Raw genomic sequence first — 24,586 nt, 5'->3', positions numbered from 1 at the left:
GCAAAGACCACCAAACAGTTGCTCATAGCTGTAAATTAAGACTCCAGGACTTACTTTGGCATGCCTGGCATAGCAATTACACATTGGAAAGTTTGCCAACATAGTCATTGAATTGTATCAAAATCAATAGTGTCGTTTTGATTTTGAGAAAAAAAAAGAATTAACTGCATTTAGCAGAGGATAGCACTTTCTGAACTCTGCACATCCCTGATACCCATACAACCAAAGAAACAAGCTTGCGTTTCTTACCCTTAAGAGACTGGGAATCAACGTCAGTAGCCTCTCTGACATCTTCATGTTTCACATCGACACAGAGCCTTGGCTCTCTTGCCATCTTATATGTGCCATCTCACCATGGCCTTTGAAAGTGAGACAGACGGGAAGACCATCCTGGGTGATTCCCCAGATGCTGGGTGTTTGGTACCAACCTCTCACACACATGACCTGGATGGAAAGTGTTCTCCTTTGAACTTGGTGTATCATGTTGTGATGGGAGTAGGGAGCTAGTAGGTTAGATAACTTAACCAGTGGGGATGAAGGGACGTAATTTAGTTAACTATCACACCCCTTACTACGTTTATCGCAAATGCCCTGTGAGACAGTAGAGCTAAAGTACAGTGCTTTTTCATAATATATATGTGCGGAATAATCCCACACTGCAACACCATGTACCGAACACGGCCATACATGGAGTTCAGCAGGAGGCTTCTCTACAGTGGGGGTGTAAAGCAGCACAATCTTTGCTGCATGGTAAGATCAAGGTTAGACATCAATCACCTAGATAGCAGCACCCATGGTAACTGGGGGAGGCATCACTCATGGGTTCCCATGGCAACTGCACAGATTAAGGACCAAGAGCCTCTATGCTGCAGCACCTGAGTGATGCTTTCACAAGCACTTACAAAGCCCTCATGTTCTCACTGTGGTGGTGGGTGGGTGGGGTTCAATGTTGGTGATATAAAGACAGGGCAGTAGAGGGTTATATTACCACCTCTGTCCTTATCATCACTCGACATAAACCTAAGAGGGTCACAGTGGAATATTAATGTAGATAAACAAATCCTATTGAGAAGACTATTACCTCTGTTTTGTGCATGCAGAGTAGACTATATGTACACATGCAGAAGCCATGTTGTGCGTGTAGTCTAGGCTGAAATTAAAATGGAAAAAAAGGTGACTTCATCATACATTTATTTATCATGTACAAATTGTATTCCGGTGGTACAAAGCTGTTTTAAGACTCCAGTGCTCACCCTCCAGTTGTCTTTTTATTGCGGTAAAAAAGTAAATACCAGCATGATCAAGAGTCAAGAGGTACTTTGGCAAATATCATAAAGTATGTCTTAAGAAGGCAAGCAGACATCTTGAGCGTTGTGAATGTGAGGAGGGGCAGAATTACGGCGCAAAAGGTGTCAATGAGTGGCGTCCATCGACACTCATAAAAAGAATAAAAATTCGTAAAAATATTTATTTGAAACAATACACACTTAAAATAGTTGATGCGAGGAGAGCCTGGGCATACTGCCTTTCTTAACACAACCTCCAAGGTCGACACTCACAGCATGTACTGAATGGATATTGCATTTGATCATATTCACAAGGTGGTCATTTTGTTCTTACTTCATAGGTCCCAACCAGAATATGAAGTAAACACAAAATGGCCACCATGTAAATATGGTCAATTCTGTGCAATGCAGTGTATGTGTGAAAAAAAATGTGTAGGCATGTTTGAGACAGAAAACTGAACGTGTATATATATATATATATATATATATATATATGCGCACATGCACCTACACACATAGTTAACCTTTGACTCATGTCTGCAAATGTGTCGATAGCTTCATATTTGAGCAGTCACTATTCCTAGTGCTGGCTCAACGGAATAAAAGGCGGTGCTGCAGGAACAAAAAACGCACACACACACACACACACGCACACGCACGCACACACACACACACACACACACTCACACAAAAACATTTGGCAAAAACAATCATGGTTCCAGAGATGAAGACGTGGGTGAAGCGATTAGTCTGTGAGGCACAGCACTGTGGACGTTTCTACATACACGCCAACTTGTTCACTTTTCCGAGGTGAGATTGCAAATCTCTGGCCCTGGTAAACTGTAGCCGCCCCCCACCCCACCCCACCCTGGCGGTCTGCACAGAAGAGGAAGCGGCATGGCAGAGACAGGGAAAAGCAAGAGAGAACTGTAACAACAGAACAAGAGAGCGAGAGAGAGACAAGGGAGAATAGTTTGATAGTGAGATGTCCAGTTGAGAGTTGGGAGTCGGGTGTGGCTACAGAACGTCTCTGATAGTCTCTCTGTGACACGGCTTAGAGAACACATGGTGGAGAGGGCTGGTGGAGGAAATGGGTGAGGTTCTGTCACAGGGGTAGGTGAATGACAGTGGGGTGATCTCCGTGTTGCTGTTTCTTCTCAAAGATATTGTTGTAAAAAGTGCAGCAGCATGATCTCGTAGTGCTCTCCAGACTCTGGGCAGCGGATACTGTGCCGCTCGTTGGGGTAGACCTAGAAAAGACGAAAGAAAAAGGGTACTATCTGTATAGCAGAATGCTCTCAAATGTGGATCTCTACAAAAACATACCCAACAGCTTATACTGAATAAAATGCAGTACAGTATGCTAAATACAGACATATCACATTCATTCTAATCTGTTATGTCTGACAGTACAGTGCAACAACAGTAAGTGCAATAGCCTCCAACTCTGGTTCATTTTGTTGTACTTCACTAGGTCTGAAACTATCGATCATCTTCTTGTCGATTATTCCATCGATTATTTTTTGGATTCATTGATTAATCGTTAAGTGCGTCAAATCAAAATAGATTTTCTATAATCAACTAAAATGGTTACTCTGATGAGCCACTTAAGCCCTATTTTATACTACGGTGTTGTGCAAAAATAGCATATACAAGCTCATCAGGTGTCATACTGAGACACATGGTGAGCATAGATATGCTACTTTGCTATGTTTTTAAATCAATTTGATTAAAATTATACTGCAGCCCTATATTTCACACTACTAAAAATATATTCGGACTTGCACAGACCAATGTCATTCAGAAATCAGTCAAATTGAAATGAGATTTTTTTACCAAACAAAATTCTCCAGATGAACTGAACCTTTGTTGAGGAAAGGATGGTCACCCTGATGTAAAATGAACAACACTGACAGAGTCGGACAGAGAGAGCTGGTGAGACTAACCTGTAGCTGGTAGGGCTTCCCAGCACGGATTATCTGTGACACTAAGAAGTTGGTGTGGAAAAAGTGCACGTTTTCATCTAGGAAGCCATGGAGGATCAGCAGACGGTTGGGCCTGAAACGACACATAATAAAGTGATGTTATATAACTACTGTACCGAGAATGTATAATATTTACTAAGCGGTTTACGAGAGGGAGAGAAAGAGAGAGAGAGTGAGAGAGACAGAAAAGTTTGACTTCAAGATAATTCCAACATAATATACACCACCACTTTATTTTTATTCTTTTCTATAACTGCTGGAGAAATGTTCTTTAACCCATTAAGACTGGGAACGCATCCTTGTCGTTTTAGATTTATTTGGCTATTCAAAAAATAGCAGATAGACAAGCAGCTATGAGCTTGTAGATCTGCTAACATTTGTAACTCAAATCTTTGCTTCTGGGGGTCCCTGGAACTAAATATTGAGAGATATTCGTATTTATATATATATATTTTTTAAATATATATATTTTTTTTAAATGTTAGGATTCAAAAATCATTTTAGAATCGGCCTCAGGTCTTAACTGGTCATGACGTTAAATGCAAAGACCTTCATTTCATAAAGCCATTACCCGCTAGTGTTCTTTTTCTTTCTCTACAGAACACACAGCAGTATCAGGTCATCAATACCCATTTGTGGTTCTGACACAACTGGAGTGAGCAGCGGGTGCTGATCCTTCATCAGTGTGGATGCTCTCATCATCATCATCATTATAGATATCATTCAAGGTGCACTGTAGACGGCCCTTTAGTTTGAGAAATATTGTAGCTCCAGGGCTGAGTGAGTCAGTTTTGACGTGCATAATGTAGTGTAGCTTGAAGGCCTGATTTATACTTAGTTATGCATCGTGTCTTGCGCTGAAAATAGCTGATCTACAAGCTCACAATGCGTGGCGTTGCAATGTGTTGCGAGCTTGTAGATCGGGTATGTCCGGTGCGAGACACCAGCGAGTAAGCGAGCATAAATCAGGCTTGAGAGAGTCATGCTGCAGGCATGCCACCTGCACAGCACTCAGTGACTTATGGGCCTTAATCCATTCAACCCGGGAACGCATCTGTGTCATTTTAGATCTCTTTGGCTATTCAAAAATAGCAGATATACAAGCTCATGGCGTGCCACGAGTGCGATCAGCTTGTAGATGTAGCTATTTTTGAAAAATCGTGAACCTTTGTGCAAATCTTTGAATATATACAAATTTTTAACTCAAATCTTTGCTTCTGGTGGGGGTCCCATTTGAAAAATCAAATAGCAGATCTACAAGCTCACAGCGCGGCTACGCACTATGATGAGCTTGTAGATCTGCTATTTTTGAATAGCCAAAGAAATCTAAAATAACAGATGCATTCCCGGATTGAATGGGTTAAATGATATGAGGCTTGTCACTCATCTCAAGTATGAGACATGGCTGTTGGCTGAACAGAAAATAAAGAAGAATTCTATCATACTTGTGGAACTGAATGACGGTTGAGTTGGCCAAGACAACTCGGCATATTGACAGTTCTTCAAATAAGGAAACACACAGGTATGAGAAATGCTACCCGTCACATTTCAATTATGAGTTAAATCTAACCACTTTTGACACTCGTTATGATTAAGTCAATCTTTGGACTGCCCCAGTTCATCATCAATAAGGCCAAAGGGTTCTAGTATTTCACTTCAAAGATAAATCCAAGTGCTACACAGCTGTTCAGGATAAGCATCTCTGACCTGGGGTATAGCTTTAGTAATGTGCTCTTCAAGAGGACTAGGGAATATCCTGCAAAATTATAATTCAGCTGAATATATGTTATCATTAGACCTGAGCCAAAACATATATGGAACGTTTTCTAAATGTTAAAACATCAAAGACTGAGAAGTAGAAACATCCCTCCATGAAACCCCTACACTGAACAGATTCTTGTTCAAGTACAGTAATTGTGTGCGTAATGTGTGTGTGTGTGTGTGTGTGTGTGTGTGTGTGTGTGTACTGACTCGCTGGGAAGCTTGTCAACGTGCAGCGCCACAGAGCCCTCTTCATATCCCTGTTGGTTGTTCTCAGGCACATCCATGTAGCGCTCTGTGTAGCCTGTATCATAGGCCATCCACACAGTCACTGGGGCGCCCGCAATGGCCACCTACCAAGGACAATACAACGCACAGAGGTCAAATGGAATACAGGCGAAAATAAATGAACATATGGCAAAAATAGGCCAAAATGCTATACTAATGACATAGTATGTATAAGTGGTTAAAAAACAAAACAAAGAAATGGATGAGAATGGAAGAGAATTATAGTGATACATTTTTCAAAGCCAAGTTATAAAGTGCTTCACAAACCAGGAAGAATAGAAACTGATCAGCTAAGAAAAATTTTAATAAAATAGAAGGTTTCAGCTACAATAAAATAAATGATACAACAATAAAGTAATTAAAATAAATCAAATGCCAAAGATTATAAAAAACACCTGACAATAGAATTTTTAAGAAGAACTTGTTTATAGTAATAGAATATTTGTTCTAGTCGGACTACTTAATGGAAATTATCCGGACGATGGGCATTTTAGTTAGAGCTGTGGGACTTCAGGACAAATTACAAATACAATGCGTTTAATCACCAAAACAATCTTCACCCTTTATTTCAAAAGTGCTGATATTTTCTGGAAAATCGACATGATGCACACATCTGAGCTAAAAGAAAATCTGAGAGAGGGATGTGCATCTGGAAAGGCAATATGACTATAGGTGGGCTGTTAACAATTGTGCGTTACCCAGGACTGACACCATGTGGTTGTATGAGGCAACTACATTTGACATCAAGCTTGAAGGGCTGATGGCCGTTCTTCACAAATATCCTCATCTCATCAGTACAGTCATGAGACATAATTACAGTTTGGGAAACAACACTTGATTTTCAACCCTGGTCTGATGTGAGGAGATCAATAATGTAGCTTGGCAAAACATACCCTATGTCTTCTGTGTAACTATTTATCCGCAAAATGGTGACGTCATATAATGACGACATCAAACGCGTTGTTTCATGTCATCGAACATACAGAATGTACACCTGATTAAGCTGTTCAGGAACATATTTATGTTCAGTCAGACATTCACCGCTCAAGAAGATCAGTCACCCAAAGTAAATAAATAGAAGAGGAGTTAACCAACATGAATGACTTGTTCCTGGTAGGACAGAGTGACATGTCATGGAGATAACAGAGTGTGTTGATATTGGTCACTCGACCATTATTATTATTATTAGTAGTAGTATTACATCGTTCCCACGCAAGTCAGGAACGATGCAAGTTGGGAACGCATGCCTCACCTGGTTATGCAATAATACCCATTGTACCTGTTGCCAGAGTACTCACTGTAAATCCCAGTGCGGTACAGGCGTACTCGGGAACATGCCCCACCGTTTATACAACAGACATACAACTTATAGATAGATTATTATCTCTTAAGTTATCTTGCTGCTACCTATAGCTGCATCTACTTCTTTGTTCGTTCTGTATCTGCCTCGTGTTCTAAGCTGCTGTGCAGCCTCTGGCATATACATTTCTCCTGCGGGATCAATACAGGTCTATCTAAGTAGAGAAGAGACAATCAGTCATTATCAGATAATCTGTCAGTGCAACAAACAGGCTTGCAGAGTGTTCCCATTGGCTTGCAGAGTGAACACGTGCAGAGTGTTCAGCCTCAACACGTTTTAAGTGACGTGGTCAAGTAAAGTTATGCGATGCATGTGTCCTCTCTCATTTTAAATGTTTATGTCATTTGCTAATCTAAGAAGCAGTTTGTCAATGGAGTTTAAAATGTGAACGTATACATGCAATCCTACATTTACTGTGTAATCTGTGAGATATGATTAATCATCTTCCTGCAGCCAAATGTCCCATTTGGGACAATTTGTCCTATCTGAATGTGACTTCAACACAGTGTGCTCCCAGATTGATTTATCTGAGACAACAATGTCTTCACAAAGATCTTTAAGTCGCTGGATAGGAAAAAAAGAAAAAAAAACAGCGTTGTTGGGCTGCTGCTCACCTTGAAGATATTAGGTCTCTGTATGAGGCCCATGAGCGACAGGAAGCCACCGTAGGACCACCCGTGGATGGCCACACGACTCAGGTCCACAAAGTTGAACTTCTCTGCAACGTACTGCAGCCCTTCCACCTGGTCCTCAATCTCCACCTGGCCCTGGACCACCAAATACACAGCAGGACAGAAAGCAGGACGCATGGATACACACAGCACATGTCAGCCATTAAGCAAAGAGACAACAGCATGTATAACAGAAATCCACTTTGTAACAATACAATAACTTATTGTATCGTTACAAAGTGGATTTCTGTCATAGCAAAACCTAACTGCGGTACTTCTGTAATTATAGCATGAATACAAGTGATTTCATTACAAATGTACCATGTATTCTGTTACGGTGTAGTTTATTCAAACATCACTATTGTTATTATTCCATTATTATAATATTTAGTATTATATAGTTGTTCTTCACCATTTTGTTTTTCAGTGCCCCTTCGAACTCCAAGCCCCTCTGACAGGATCCCCTCCCATCGATGACCACCACAGCATAGCCCAGAGCGGCCAGCGTGTTCAGACGCAGATACTTCATCCCCTTGAAGGAGTTGTTCACCAGCTGGACCTGCACATGCACACACACATTAAATCTAGTACCGCTTCTGCAGCTCCATAAAACATCAATGATGCTACCATATGGGGGTTGGGTGGTAAGACTACCTGTGGGCCGCCATACACAAAGAGGACAGTGGGGTGTTTTCTGCCGGGCTGCAGTTTGTGAGGCTTGTACACCATCCCATACAGCTGGAACCCCGACTTTCCTGGGAAGTCAAAGATCTCTGGCGGGTAGTAATCTCCAGGGCAGGCTGAAAGACACATGAATATATGTGGTCCTGTACAGAACACGGCACAATCTAGGAGACTAGGTGACTTCTACTGTGCTAAAAATGTACACACCCGTGTAATAATACGTTCAATATTTTATACACCTTGGAAGTGGTAATTGAATGAGACTCAACATGTAAGAGTGGACGTTGACTGTAATGATTAAATGAGTTTTCAGACGGATTGCTCAGTGAATCAAATCTGCCTTATTCCTAATACATCTTTCTCTCATTCATCTGCTTTCACAATTAAAGAAGGATACATAATGATGACATTATGGGTGATTTATTATTTTATTTGTCTGGCCGTGTTGCAGACTGAAAAAAGCAGATCTGCAAGGGCTATAACTAAGTACAAATAACCCTTTACTGTGCTACATGTTCAAAAACTGTTCAGAATGTGAGCAGAATGAACGGTCAACAGTCCCAGTTATCTCTGAACCACATCGTGTGCGGTACATAGTGGAGCGGTATGTAATGTCGCTGATTGCAAACCGGACTGTCTGGAGGACGCTAGTCTGGATCTGACTGACCCGTCCTTGATCTAATCAAAGCTCGAGCTCAACTTTCCCCTGCACTTATTGACTCAATTGATTGTTCCATAAATAACCTCGCAGATAGGTGGACAACCTTCACATTTGTCCACACTCTTAAGTAAGCTAAAAAAAAAGTGGCGAATTATGCAAACGGTTTCATTATTCAATTCCGGGAATTTGCCATATCAACTTCCATGTCAAAAGGAAAAGAGTTCAATGTATAACCTTCGCCACACTCTTCTTGTCCGATGGAATTTTCATCGATTTTATTCTTCTAACTCAACCAAGCATCTTCACTGGGAGGCAGGCAACTCTTTGATAACCTCTCGCTCAGCTCTACCTCTGCCATCTGATCAAGGATGCGTGTCAAAAACACTGCCATCGGCTCATGTTGTTAATAGATACATGCATTTGTTTCCTTACTTGGCGATTCCATCATGCTAGCCCAGAACTCCGGCACCAGGTGTAGCGGGTCATCATTGGGGCCAGTCAGCTTGTACACATGGACACATGGACACGTGCTCACGTTACTGTAGTGGCTGATAAACATGTCAAAGTTCTGTGTGGAGTGAGAGAGGACAGAGGGCGGAGTCATAAAAATAATGCAGTGATTAACCACCTCAACCCTATTATACAGTACTTCGTTGACCGGGGTCTCCCAGGGGTCTGTACTTGGTATAGAATCTAAACCTAATGAATGGTTCAATGAAAACAGCCAATCTACAAACTCATTATGCAACACGTTGTGAGCTTGTACAGAAGATTTGCTATTTTCACTTATAATGTCCAGAATAGGGATGCTAGGGTTCATGTGGTTAAGAGAGATGGCATGTGCCTTACTTTAAAATGCAGTACATCAATTCATTTATTCAAGTGCTCTTTTATTTTGGCAGTACCCAGTAGGTAGGTAGGTAGGTAGGTATAGAGAAAATCATGTGGCGGGAGCCAGAAAACAAACAAAAAACTAAAAGCAGCAGGGCACTAATCCACTAAGCCAGCAGGTTCTGTACAAGGTGTTTGTTTGTGGATGAACTCACTATTTTACACATGTTAACTTGTGACAGGTGAAGTTGAATTTGAGCTTTGGGTAGCGGTGATAGAAGTACTAGGACTACTGTACATCATACCACTATCTTATGTCATTTCTGCATGCAACACTATCTTTCACATGTATGCAGTGATAAACTCTTACCTAAGGCAGAAACGCCTTTCTTTGGCTGACACAAACCCTAACAACTGGACCGGTGAATGACTAATTTGGTTCCTCGTCATCATGCAGCCCTTGACATAACACGGTGTAACAGTTTGTCAACGGCACATCCGCCTGCTCCCCCTGCCAAGGCCAGATGGGGACACAGCATGACGGGGAGAGCCGAACACAGGGTCAATACTGGGTCTCTGGCAGGCCACGTGAGTGGCTTCTTACGCAAGCCGTCATGTCGGGGCTTTCAAATATTGAGTGATGCATAGTTCCAGCCAGGGAACACTGTACAACTACACTCTACAATGGGTGGTGAGATCAGATATCTCTCTGTACTGGTCAGAAAACAGGGCCGCAGATACTGATCTGTGAGGCCACCGTGTGGTAAGAATTGCCATTTTGAGACTAAATCTAAAGATCTACTCCTCTCTCACGTGTATTGTATATACTGTATATCTTAGCAGGTACAATATCTTATAGCAACAGTGTCAAAAATGTAGAAGAGCAGAAGCATCAACTTCTTTGCACATTTGACACTGCTGCTAAAGATAATGCCTCTGCTCTTGCACATTTTTGACCTTGCTGCTAAAAGATACTCTTAAGAGGTTTATCATACTGCCGTTTTACCTGCATTTTAAATGTACTTCTATCCAATACAGTATTATATATTTCATTGCAGCAATATTTCATTCAAGCACAGTCTCTGCGGAGCATGTTCCACGAACATTTTGCTGCTTGGACCTGTATAAGTAAGTGACAAAAAAACCCATGTTGAATCTTTCTTGAATTCTTGATTGAGGTTTTCGAAAGATTCTGAGAGTCAAAAATGTGTAACGGTCACACACCTATGAGCTACATGGTTTGTAATATTGACGGGCAATCGGGCATGCAGACATGGATTATCATGTAAGGGTACTAGGCTCATCAAATGTGAATAACTGAATGTTAAAAAGATTATGAGCAGGAAAGCAGGTGGCTGGCAGGCTGTACCTGACTAACAGAGCAGCTGTGAGAGAAGCCAGGCTTGGTGAGTCTGACAACGTCCCCAGGAGATTCATAGCTGACCACGTACAGATGGTGCTCCAGGGGGGTATCCCTGGTGGCTTGGAAATACACCAGCTTAGTTGCCTCATTCACCCAGATCTGACAAAGGAGACACAGAGGTGAGAGGTCATGAAGGTAACAATGAGCCAAGACTATATTATATACACATCGTCGCTGTCGGGTGGAAACATTCTTATGTCCAAAACCGCTACTTTTCAGGAAATGGATGTTCTAATCCAATGTTCTAATGGATGCAATATAGTTATTTATTCACAAGCTCGTTAATACTTTTCCTTTGGTTAATTATTTATTAAACCCAAAGAAACTTAACAACTTCACTTTTCAAATGTTACAAAAATAGCAAATAGTAGCAGATCTACAAGCTCACAACGTGTTGCATGTGACACGTTGTGAGCTAATAAGAGTTTATTACTTCTTTGAAAAATGAACAAAAACTTTACTGATGGCCTTTCCTGAGGGAGATGTTTTAAATTTTCTCCTGACTGCTGGTTGTATGTAATGATGGTTTGTGACTGGTTAAAGGCTCATCCAATCACCTGCTAAGTCATTTTGGTCAATGTCCACTGATGATGCCCACAAACCGAGTAAATGGTCCTAATTGAAGAAGACTGAGACGCAAGAGAAAAACGTCTTGCCCAGCAAAGAAGTCATTGAACAGGAGAAGGCAGCAGATTCATGAAGACATCCTCTATGCACAGTGAAAGGTTAAAGCTCTATATTCTTATAATAATCATTGCTATAAAGGATTAGTTCAGTCACAGGGGTCTCCCTGTCTTTCCAGCTCTTTAATAAATAGAAAACACATTTTAAGGTAGGTGACAACATTTCAGCTAATCAGGAGAGTACCCATTTATCAGCTTCATTTTTATATTCACTTGTTTAATATGCCAAGTACAAGATTCTCAATCCTGATTGGATACATTTGGTATCCCAAACTGAAAATGCATTTTCTGTTTAATAAAGAGCTGGAGAGACATGGAGACTCCTTGATACTGAACAAACACTATATACAGCAAATAGCAATGAGTACTATCAGAATGTAGAGCTATTTAACACTTATTTTGACCAAAGAAAAGCACTCACCTACCTTTAAGCCATACTGCAAAATGTCACATGTAAAATGGTCACAAAGGGATGCTGGGACAAGTGAAAGGAAAAGATATAAATATTTTTTGGTGATGAGGCAGTACCTTAGATCCGTGCCTGGCCAGGACCTCCCACTCTCCGCTGGTCAACGTCATTTCCTCCTTGATTGCACATTTAAAGTCTCCTGAACAAGGCAGAAACCACAGAATCAGCATGGACAAAGCCAACAATACAAGATATTGATCCTTAAATTAACAGAAGCATAATTATCTTTGGATACAATTAATTTAAAAAAAATGATAGATGTTTTCTTATTATCGCTGTCAGGCTGAAACCCATACTTTGTCCTCATACTGTGACAGACTGTGTCGTGCAAAGGTTTTCAAAAAAATTGTAAATAGTACATTTACGAACTCACAATGCAACTGGTTGTGAGCTTGTATATTGGTAATGTTTTTACATTTATGCCTAAAATGACATGCCCGAAAAAGGGACACCAGGTTGAAAGTGGTTAAGTATTTAACCATGGAAAAATATGATCATGCTTATGCAAGGGATAATCAATGGGGACTAGGTCATTATTGAGACACACATCCCGACAGGGTGATAGTACCTGACTCGATAGTGGAGCGGTCTAATCACCCTATTTCTCGCTTCAAATGCTTTCAAAAAACTTTCTTGAGAGCAATGTTTAGCTGTAAATTACATGGTGTGTTTGTTCATATAGCTGCCATGTTGGATACAGCACAAAATCAAGCAAGCAGTCTTTGATTAGACAGTGGTCGGTTATTGAGTTCAGCGGTCATTAATTCAAAAATAACAGACCGATGAATTCAGTGATTGACCAATCAGAATCAAGCATTCAACCAAGCTCTGTAATAAAACTAAATAATAACTACAATGTATCCATTGGAACATAGGTTATTTTTTCTATTTCCTCAAAAGTAACAGTTTTAAACATACTAGGTTTCTGTCCGACAACAATATGTAGGGTCTTACCCTCCTCGTGTTGGAAGTCCCCTGCCCAGTGGTAGCTGCCAGGTTGTAACAGAGACGTGATTTTATACAGGTGGGTGAAGTTTGTTTTCGACTCGTTCACCCAAATGAAAGTTAACTCGTCTTCCGTCGTTTGAACGAATGGATAGAAAATGTCATGAACCTGTGGGAGGGAAGGAGCGTAACGTTCAACAGATGACATAACATTTCCCTCTTATTAACAGGGCAGACATATTAACAAGCCTGTCAAAATCAGACCACGTGGATATAAAGACAATGTTTAAGACCTATTCAAACATTTTCAAAAATAGCCGACCAAGTAAACTCACAACGTGTCGTGATGCGGCGTGTTGTGAGCTTGTACAACTGCTATTTTTGAAAAACAATTCCCTATAATGACATGCCCAAAATAGGGATGCCAGGGTGAAGGTGGTTAAATGACTTAAGAGTATCTTTCACCACATTGGGTCCGAATCACTAAGCTGGTCGTAAATATCAGTGTAAATAACGTGTAAATAAAGTGACTAAAAGAGGGTGTATTTTCTCTAAGCAAAAACCAACGTGCAATTCACAAAGGGGTGTGTAAATCCCTGATATGTGCGGATCACAATTGTTCCTAATTTTTGCATGAAGGTCAGAGGCGCGTTCGTATGGTAGATCCTTTGCATTGCTCCACGCCCCCATTTAAGACCATGAAGCTGTTTACACTCAAAATATGGGTGTAAACAGCTTAGTGAATCGGGCCTATTGTCTTTTCCCACTGAGCCCTGGCATCTCACATTGATCCAGACATCTGTGGTCTCTTCATAGATGATGTACGGCTGTGCGTTGCCAGGAAGCGCCTCCACGTTGTCCTGCCTCTGGGCTGGGTCGTCTGTCACAGGTATGAACATGGCGGGGGGCAGCAGGACCAGCTGCAGTCTCCGCTGGCAGCGGTCTAGCAGTACTGCCCAGCCACTACACAAACACACACACACACACACACACACAGTTGATAAGAGGCTGGTTCAGACTATGGCAGTCAATCTCAGTTGGGCTCACGTTGGAGCGAGAAGTGAAAATTTAAGAAAAATCCATAAAATTCCTCCATCAATGTTCTTTGGACAAAGGGGGCGATCACACAGAAACGCATCACTAGAAACAAGTCGCCAGCAAAGCCATCTTTCTAAAATTTAGAGTAGCCAATTATTTTTTACCCCTTTTTCTCCCCAATTTAGTCATTATGCCAATTGATTCCTCCCCACACACATTTCTGTGTTGTCACTGCTGTCGTATCCTATTGACTCACCTGCCAGTGAGGAGCCCCCACCAGGAGGACGTAAAGCCTCTTTTAAAATCTGAAATATTATTCGACGTCTATCCTACTGAAGGTTTTTTTTTATCCCACGATTTTGTAACCCTATTTTTTACACCCAGTGCCAATTGTCTATGTAATCCTGGGCACTACCTTCCCTCTGCCAACCTAGGGAGGCCAGGGCCGAGCTCATGCCTCCTTCAATGAATGAGAGCCTACTGACCTTCTTGTCACCTGACAGGGGAGAGGTTCCATGGTTGGACGTAGCGTGTGGAAGGAACACGTTATTCCAACCAGTTCCTTTCCCCTCCATCAGGCGCCCCGGCTGGCCAGGGGGAGGCAGTATAGTGACCAGGATTACTGCATGTTTTTGTGAGGGTATTAACTACCCTAGGAGACACGGGGAGAACATGCAAACTCCACACAGAAAGACCCTTTCGCCAACCCCACCTAGGGTGTGGGCACTGATGACGCGGAGGAGAGAACACGCCCCCAGCGCCCACAGCGTCCCCTGCGGGAATCGAACCCAGGACCTTCTAGCTGTGAGGCGACAGCGCTACCGACTGCGCCACCGTGCCCCCTTGCTACTGAACGTTTTACCAGAGAAAGAAAGGCAGGGGTTAAAGTAGGCTTAATTTGGCCAACATTCAGATTGTTCAGTAGGCTTGAAGGGAACTCTGAAATGTAATCGTTTTTTTAGTAAGTAGGTAGTCACACTCCCCGCTGACAGGTGCCACCCCAGCCCATAGGAGTACGTGCAATGACCGATATCACCCTCCCCGCCCGGCTTCCCTCTCCGAACACGGGCCAATTGTGTTCGTATAGACGCTCGACAAAGCCGGATGCACCACGGTGGATTTCGAACCCACAACCTCCATGGTGGTGGGCAGTGACTTTACCACTGCGCCACCCGAGCGCCTAATGCAAGCTTAAGTTTGATTCAATTCAATTCAGATAATCCAGAGACTCATCTGATCCTCAATTAGAAACATTCGGCGTTGTTAATGGCTGTGGTAAGGTCCACTTTTCGAAAGACAATACTTTTTAAAATACTTATGCTGCTACAGTGTACAGTAACTCACAATTTGCCGTCACTCGTCCATCCTGCCCTGGCGATGTATTCCGTCCCAGGAAACAGGGAGGGGAAGGGGACAACAAGCTCTTTATCTTGCGTGCTCACAATCTGTAAACACACATACATACAAGCATTAGAACAATTATGTAATAAGTGGTCTGGAAAAGAAATAGAGACAAGCAAGGCAAAGTACTCTTACTCTTCCTTGAGGGTCTGTCTTGATTTCTGCCAATTTAAGGGTGGTCAGGGGATTTTTACTACCTGCAAAAGAGAGAACAACAAGACTGGGTCAAAAATCCCAGTATTTGGCTGAGCTTTAAGTGCGGAAATGTGAGCAATTTCTAGTCAGTGACAGTGTAATGTGAATTCCGAGATATATGTTCATCTTCAACATACTGAAGTTCCAAAATGTGGTCCCAGTAATTAAAATGCATAACAAGCAATGTTGAATTTATGTGTCAGTCCATCTGTCTTCTCTGACTCTTTTGTCTTGTGTGTTGCGATAGTGTGATAAATGAAGAGTCCGGTGAAAAGTGTTTCAGTTTAAGTGCTTTTAATTTAAGAAGACATGGCAAGCACATGGATTTGAAAAAATGCATGTTCCTTTTGTGTGTGGCAAAATAAATATGCACTTTGGCATTCAGTTAAGACTGTGTCCCATGTCATCAATCTGCTTTGGTTTTCCTACTGCTTTCAGAAAGTAAAAAAAGAATAGTGATTATTCTAAATTTCCAAGAGGAACAACTAAAACAACATTCTATAGGAGAGGTAGTTGTTTTGTAGCACAACTCACCAGTACGAGGATATCTATATGCATCTGCCTTGCGCTCCTCCAACGCTGGAGATGGAACGTGAATAATCTCCACCCCCGTCTCATCCACCTCTTCATACAATAGATACATGGTCTTCCCTCCATCTGGGTCTGACAAAAACAACAAACAGAATTGATATTAAAATGTCAATAAACTACATTTAATGTCTGCATGTGCTGCAAGCACATCCCATCTACATCTAGTCTGTGGTTCTTTCGCAAATATGGGTTTAATTCAAAGATATTACATTTTATTTATTGAACCCATATGCTTCTAATATATTGACAAAGGTTTAAAATTTAGATCTTAAAATTGGATACACATTTTTATAAGGCATAATGATCAGGGGGCCATATAGCAAACATAGTCTTACCCATAATGTGGTCCACCAACATTTATCTGGCCTAAAGGCGGTTACACACCGGCGAATATGCGAATATACGAAAAATTCGGACTCGTTCCGAATAATTAAGACGCTTTTTCGCTCCATGTACGCTTGCATTGACTTTATAAGGTTTTTAAAAAAAACATATTATTCGCATGAAAAAATCGCCCCGGTGTGTAAGGACCTTAACACTACAGGCATTACAGTATGTCCTTTGTATTCATTCATATCTAATCATGTGCTGACCTTCTACTGCAGACGGGCTCCACCAGTAGCCAGTGAATCGGTCAAACTCCTCCTGGATGACAAACGTAGCTACACCTGCAGATTTCGGGTCCTCCTTCACATTGTCCAGACCTGGGTGAGTAATGTTAGGCAAAGCAGAGATTAACACAGGGGGAAAAAAATGTTTTATTACATCCATGTAAACTCCCTGGTAGACATATACTGTGGAACAGTGGTTTTCAAAGTGGGGTCTACAGACCCTCAGAGTTCAATTATGGAGTTCCAAATGGACACTTACAGGTCTGTAACTCTGAGAGCTATGAGTGTTCTTGACATTAAAAAGTTTGAGAACCACTGCAGTATAACAGACATTCAGAAGAAGCACAATAACTGCAATTGCATCTCAACACAATAGCATCTCATATGTATTTTCTTCTTGCAGATGTCAGCTGTGATTCAACCCAACGATTATGTGATATCCTTCATCACGGTATATCACCGGCGGTGGAGAATAAAACTACACAGGGAGTCTTCAGACCTTTGTGGCAGAAGGTGAGCCTCCTCTCCTCGCCGGTCTTGATGTTGGACATCCAGAGGTCATTATTGTTGATGAAGGCTATGAAATCGGGGTCCCCGGGGGAAATCTTGGGGTCCATGCGGGTCCCTGAGCACTGGGTTTTCACCTCCACAGGCTTCACGGGAGTAGTCTGCTGAAACCAACACACACAAACCGTCAGTGGAGAGCAAAGCAGGAAAGCCAACTTGGGTTATGTACTGTATAAAAGGTTATACGGATCAAGACCCAGGATCAATGTAAAACGCTTGCATCAACATGGTCTATTGAATAGGAGTAGTTGGAAATACAGGCATGAAGTAGGGCATTCACGAATACTGAATCTTAGAAGTTGACTGTAACTCACAAAAAAGTAGTGAACTAGTTGATTAATTGCCAGAGATATAATATTTATTTCATTCAATAGTGATCAATTAAACATCTAAAATAAAACGAGTAAAGGGCTAACTAATGTAGACAAATCTGGATAGGTGGAATAACAGAGTCATCAATTGGCTCCAAGAGGCTGTTTACAAATGGGCTGCGAACTGATTGTACTAAATCCCTAACAAGCATGCCTGACTGCTATACTTTGCTGCTTGACGTCATGCACCGAAAATAGCACATCTACAAGCTCACAATGCATCGCAGACGCAATGCGTTGTGAGCTTGTAGATTTGCTATTTTCAGTGTGCAAAAAAACGTCGTATGACGGAGCATAGGCACAACAGCGCAAACTGCTGTTGTGCCAATGAGAATGAGACTTGTTACTCACGATGTAGCCGTTGGGTCCGCAGGGTCCGTCCTGACAGTAGAAGAGGCTGTTGCTAGCCTGGAACAGGAATAGGCCCGTCTTGCTGTGGTAGTCGTACGAGGTGATCCCAAATGCTCCTAGACGCTTCCGCTCCCTCAACAGCTCCTCTTCTCGGGAGTAGGCCCCCTGGTGTGGCGTTGCCTGGCAAGCGCCAAGGTGAATTCAAACAAAATTGTTTTAGAAAATGAAGTCAGAACAGGATTGAGAATTCAATTTTGAACAACCAAATATTTATCAGTCAATCTACCATTTTTTTTTCTTTTGGAAAAAAAACCAGAACCCATTTGAAGATTTGCTGCTCCATTCACTTCTTGTTTAACTTATTACTGAAAAAGGCTGTATCTCGGCTCCTGAGCACTTTTTTTTACTATGTATTTTTCAATGTTATTATGTTATTTTCAAAAGGCAGACAATTAATGTCAACAAGGTCCAATGACCTCGTTGACATTTGTGAAACCACACAGTGCAAACCACAGTGGCTGCGGGTACATGGACCATCATGTATTCATTCAGAAGGAATTAATTCCGAATGAACTCATTCCGAATAGAGGAATCTGATCCACTCACCTGTTTACATGGGACCTGAATAAAAGTATTCCTCGTTTACATGACCAAAGCATTCATTCGGAATATAACTTTTGACATGCGCAAAGTGGTTCCCGCCTACGCCCGGGCATGGACCAGGGGCCACTACCCGGAGCAGAGCTTCCCCTGGTGGGCATGGGAGGAGGCAATAGCCCCCTTGTGCCTCCGCGGCGGAGGTCTGTTGGTCGTAGGCAGGCCGGGAAGCAACGCACCGACTCCTGGCCAGGCAGCGTTGTATGCGGTACAAGCCTGTGTTCCTTTATTGTTATCGCCGTTTTAATGCAAAAGTAGCAGATCTACAAGTTCAGACCAGTTTCTTTTTTTTGTATTGGTACCAGACACGGTAAAACGTAGGCTAGCCTATACTATTTGTCACATTTCTCATGTAAGTACGATGACGTCATCGCGCATTCGCCAATGGTCATTATAATAATAAATAATAATACATAAACACCGGACCGCTCATGGTCATTATAATAATAAATGGAGAGAGAGAGTCTATGAAACAAGGCACGCTCATTTATGGCAAAAGTACAAAAGTATTGGCATCAAAATATACTTAAGTAGAAAGTATAAGCTACTCATTATACCGAGTGTCACGTTTTTCTTGTTATTATGATAAAGCTTTGAAACATGCTGTAACTCATTCACTGTGACGGAAACCCTCTTTCTGCGCCGAGTAGCGCGCGGTGCGCACACGGTTGAATGCGGGGTCTGTCGCCCTAAAACACAATCGCCCCGGATCAAAATCCAGCGACCATGGAGCGGCCGTGGATGGCCCGCTCAAAACATGCGTGGGGCGTAGTGTTTTGGGACGACCGTTCCGACTGCCCATGTAATGAATTGATTAAGTAAAACTCATCTGTTTTCGCTGCAGCTGCGCCCTAATAATGTTGTTTTCATTTATTTTTGTTCACGTATGCTATTAAAACAATGCAGCTATTGCAGTATTGGGCCTTAACATGTGATTAAAAATGTATACGTATTTGGCCCCTCATATATAAAATAAATGTAAAATCTGATTTAAAATTGAAACTTGCAGCTGATCAATGCGTTTCTGCGTTTACGTGTGGACAGGGATTTAAAAAAGAAAATCTTTGTCATGTGGCCAGGGATTCTTTTTTAAAACTGAGGACTAAAATACCCGTTTAGAAAAAGATCCATATAAGTGTAGCCTAGGCCAGCAATCCTCGGAGCGTCCGTTCTCCTGGACAAGTCTGGGCTTAACCATTGCAGGCTTATTAAATGACTCTATAGAATAGAATCATTCATTTTATCCCGCAGGAGCGACCGTGGCCGAATTAGAGATTTGATAGGTCATTTTTGGACAATTCTGACAGCACTACTAAGCACGGACATGCGCAAAGTAATGCATGTATTCCAAACAGAGAGGAGTGTTTGGAATAAAGTGTTTACATGGTCAATTCCGATTGGTATATACCGATTCAAACGGTCTATACCACCCCTCCTAACCCGAATGAAAATGCATTCGGGTCAGACTGGAATGGAATATTCTATTCCAATTAAGGTGTTTACATGAGCATTTCTATTCTGAATGAATTCATCCATTCATTCATTCCGAATAGAAGTGTATTCATTCCGAATAAAACTGTCCATGTACCCGCAGCCAGTGATTAGCACCCATCAGGGGATCGATTATACTGGAGATAAATATTCTGTGACTACTTGAAAAAGGAAAATTGAAAAATTGCTGGCACAGTTCGCAATTATTTTTTTATTTCATTGGCACTGAATGAGTTAACAGGTCATATGGTAGGTCTATGTTTGTGTTTTATCATTATAATTTAAAATTTGGTCTCCAGTGCCAGCGAACAATACTATGGCTACACCTTGAGGGATACCTCATCACTTCAATTCGATATTTAAACTGGCTTCCTGTCTGTTTCAAACTCTGCAAATCTCAATTCTTCTCTTTATCTTGTGCTGCCATCTTATTCTAAAAGAAAATCTGTTTTATTTAACTTTTCATTTTATATTCTATTCTCTTAATAACTATTTTGCTTGCATTCAAATATCCTTTTATAAATGTCTTTCTTTTGCACTTTGTCTTAATGATTTTAATGTGTAAAGCATTTTGAATTGCCATGATGAAATATGGTGTAAACTTGCCTTGCAATATCTCATAATAAATACTGAATTACAATACCCTGCCTACAATGAGACAGCAGAATACATATACTGTATGAGAGTAAAGGTTCCAGCGGCCTTGCAGTGGTTCATGGGCGTCACACTATTAGTTTAGTTTGGCAACAGCTTAAAAAGCACAGAATGAGAACGGATGTTCACCTGGAAGTGGTCCAGCATCTGTTTCCATGACAACACTAGCAGAGCCTCTTTACGAATCTTCTTAGGTATTTCGGAGAAGAGCAATGAGTTCTCTCTGCTTCCATAAGGCATTCCTGGGCAGATTTAGAAAAGTCGGAATCAACACAAGAAAAAGAAGAGAGCATTGGGCCCGATTCACTAAGCTGGTCGTAAATATCAGTGTAAATAACGTGTAAATAAAGTGACTAAAGGAGGGTGTATTTCCTCCAAGCAAAAAACGGCGTGCAATTCACAAAGGGTCAGAGCGTCAGAGCGTGTTCATATGGAAGATCCTTTGCATTGCTCCACGCCCCCATTTAAGACCATAAAGGTAGGTCGGGGAGGCTTATTGTCGGTATCAACCGAGAACGCGGTTACGCAGTGAAACGGCTATCCCCGTTTCACTGCGCTAGACCCCTGGTAGATGGATTGCTGAGGTGGAGCGCAACACCTACCATCAGCTCCCAGTACTTAACGCACATGTTTCTATAGATGATCCAACATTCTACATTCTGATCAAGTACTCCAAGGCTTTTGCTAGCTAAGAGAGGAGGGATTTTGAATATTTTGATCTGTCATTTCATTTCCCTGGGCAACAAATGACTTAAATAAAGTAGGTAGAGGAATAAACGAATGAGGGATGCACAATACTGACCCAAGACAAACGTTTTCTCAAAAATACAAGTAGGAGGTAAAAACAATATGTTAATGATTACATTCCTCAGTTTGAATATAATGCAAAATATTCTCCCATGTGGGTATTTTGCACAGCGAGAGAAAATATTACTGGCTGCATGAAACAACCCCTTGTTTAAAAGCTGCCTAAAATAGGAACTGCATTAGTCAGATTGTGATTTTCTTATTTTTTTTTTCAATGAACTCATGCATCCCTAGTATAAACCCCTTTGGGTCAGAACAGTTTATTGTGTGACTTACCAAGATAATACAAGCGATGGGAGTGGGTCCCCTGCTTTTCTATCTTCTTCACAAACTGGAAGTCATGCGGTGCCTTGTTGGCGATCATGCCAGAGTACTTCCTGCTAGAGTGGATGATGTCACGGATGCCGTCCCACGAGTGTTTCTCCACATAAAACTGGGAGGGCACGTCCTCCATCTCTACCACCTCTGTGCTGTCCGAAAGGCCGTCCACAGCCGTCATGCTTACTGTCACACAGCTGGAGGGAGAGAAGAAGTGTCCCTATAAAATAAAGGCACATGCGTGCACATGGCGACTAATTTCAAATATAAGACAGCGTATAATAAGCTACAGTACATGATCATCCTAAAGTTCATGAGCATCAAAAAGGTGTTTGACAATGCCATTTCATACTCTACCTTTTCCAAATACCTTCTGTATTATCACTAAGCTTGACCTTCTTAACTCTATGCATTCACTGGTCAACGCGCCTCACCAGCTTCTGCAACCTACAAAATGAATAAATGAAGTCAAATTTTAAAACAATCATGGATCAAACAAAACTGTAGACATCTACTGTACATCAAGTCATTGAGTTCTCGACAATTCTTCTGGGTCTATAAGCATTCTCAAAACTGTTCACAACTGAGGCCAGGCGGAAGAGGTCAACCTGTTCTTCAGGGTCAATCGTCATACCAAAACATGACGATGCTGGCGTACATTGAGCAGATAACTTTATGTATTACACCCTTGGACACATGCTGTTGTGCAGCTTCAAACATGAGCAATGAATGGATCAAGGATCAAAAATAGATTGAATTAAACTGCCAAAAGAGTAAGTCCCAGGCACTCAAAAAGAAATGCATAAATAAAGAAATTATGATTGTCGATTGAATAAGGCATTCTGATTACACACTCATAAATAAGATTTGATTTTAAATCCCGGATGAAGGTGACATTGAAGGCATGGGAAACATCACTTTGCTGTTTCTATACTGAATACAGGAATAGGAAAATCTACTTTGAGCCACCATGTGGACAAGTTACAGTACTTATCACAAATGTAGGGTTCATAAAATAGAAATGAAAGAAGAACAAACCTATGTAGACTACACCCAACAAAAGCAGTGCTGTGCATATGTTGTTAATGCGAGAGTATGGTAAACATTAATTGTCAGCCTGTCTGGTGTGGTGGTGCATATCACCACAAACATATTTATATAGGAAACACTGAGCTTGTGTGCGTAAATAAACACTCATCGTGACTCTACAGAGGAAAAGGATTTAATATGATAACGGTGCAGAGTTATAATCAGCATCAGACACCAAGGCCATGCAAATATATATCAAGCACCAGTGACCAGCCCACTAAAGAAAAGTGAGAATTTAGGAATGGTGAATAACCAGATCTTCAAATAAACAGGATCAGGAAAGCAGTAGGCCTATCGCTGTCCTATTGACTATCTATTGAGCTTTCCTAGAAACTTAACGAAGCCCATTTCATGTTTTCATTTACATCTGGTTCATCTTTTTTGTTTTAGGTCTGCGTTGAAATCTACATAAAAAGATGTGTATACCAGCTCGAATTAGACTACACCTACACTACAAATTAATAGACAGGCCCCATCCGTTTAGTGCACATGTACGGCAGAATTTCCAACCTTATAAAACCAAACAGCAATGTGGGTGGGGATCAAGTGGTATGTGTGGTAAATGGCTGGTAGCCTTGATGTTAAGTCAGCTAGCTCACAACAAATCTTTGTTCTCGGATTGCACCTTTAGCCTGTCACAAAACACCGGCACACTTAACAGATTCACAACGTTTCTCTTTGAATTCAAATGATACTGATAACACTAGCCTCTTTCAAAACAACTGTGCGAGATGTTACGTTTACAAAAACATGTTCCCTATGAGACATAGTGACATGACAGCTTTCATCTGTCATTTCGTTGCTTTCACGCTAACGTTAGCCTAGCAGGAAGCTAACACTTGGTGGTTTCCTTATAAAACCTGACACTTCAGTCAGCGTCCCTGGGAGAAAAAAAAGCCGAAGCGGGGGAATTACTTACCAAACTGGCCACTGTTTCTTTTAACAACAACAGCCCTACGTTTTACTAGCTTGGTATCTATACAATTCTGCAAGCGTTAAAGGTTGTGTCCATGGCCCAGAGTGGCCAGATACAAAATGTAGCTTTGCTTTCAGAAAGCGGAGGAACTAGGAGGAACCTTAACCCGGTGGATGATGCATCGGCACTTTTTTAGGGCCGCACTGCCGTTTAGACCAGGCGTTGGCGAGAGTCAAAGCTGCGCTATGTGCGCAACTTGGTCGCAGCCCAGGCCGAGGCTGCGCACTAGTTTAGTACACACGACCATCAAAACAAAGTATGTGGCATCACAGGACATGATCATTGTTGTTGTGTACCAGTTACACACGAACAAAAATAATGCCAAATAATTCAGCTCATTAATTCCAAAGAATTTTAACATTTGATAAAAATACAGGTCGTTTTACAAAATCCATTGATTTAACTTACATGTTTCATTACAC

The 24,586-nt window shown here is 41.5% G+C and overlaps 1 protein-coding gene across 4 annotated transcripts; it reads right to left on the bottom strand.

Moving 5' to 3' along the window:
* Positions 1-1,174: 1,174 nt before the first annotated feature.
* On the bottom strand, positions 1,175-24,258 carry LOC308092918 (dipeptidyl peptidase 9-like). Of its 4 annotated transcripts, none has more exons than XM_080439057.1 (21): positions 24,108-24,258; positions 22,457-22,546; positions 22,058-22,296; positions 21,104-21,216; positions 18,173-18,352; positions 17,383-17,554; positions 16,866-16,976; positions 16,216-16,344; positions 15,622-15,683; positions 15,430-15,530; positions 13,833-14,010; positions 13,057-13,216; positions 12,162-12,241; positions 10,897-11,049; positions 9,129-9,264; positions 8,006-8,151; positions 7,764-7,910; positions 7,295-7,447; positions 5,243-5,385; positions 3,233-3,344; positions 1,175-2,536 (listed from the first exon to the last, which is right to left on the bottom strand). In XM_080439057.1, exons 2-21 carry the CDS (start codon positions 22,510-22,512, stop codon positions 2,444-2,446), a joined length of 2,664 nt encoding a protein of 887 aa, XP_080295183.1. In that variant the 5' UTR covers positions 22,513-22,546; positions 24,108-24,258; the 3' UTR covers positions 1,175-2,443. The 4 variants fall into 4 exon arrangements, with proteins under 4 accessions (XP_080295183.1, XP_080295184.1, XP_080295185.1 ...); XM_080439058.1 differs by having other exon boundaries at positions 17,383-17,551; XM_080439059.1 differs by lacking the exon at positions 24,108-24,258 and having other exon boundaries at positions 22,058-22,319.
* Between the last annotated feature and the right edge of the window lie 328 nt (positions 24,259-24,586).

Source organism: Gymnoscopelus braueri (assembly GCF_963280865.1).
Source record: "Gymnoscopelus braueri genome assembly, chromosome: 10".
In the NCBI taxonomy this organism is placed as follows: domain Eukaryota; kingdom Metazoa; phylum Chordata; class Actinopteri; order Myctophiformes; family Myctophidae; genus Gymnoscopelus; species Gymnoscopelus braueri.
This window is presented reverse-complemented; position numbering and strand designations above follow the sequence as displayed.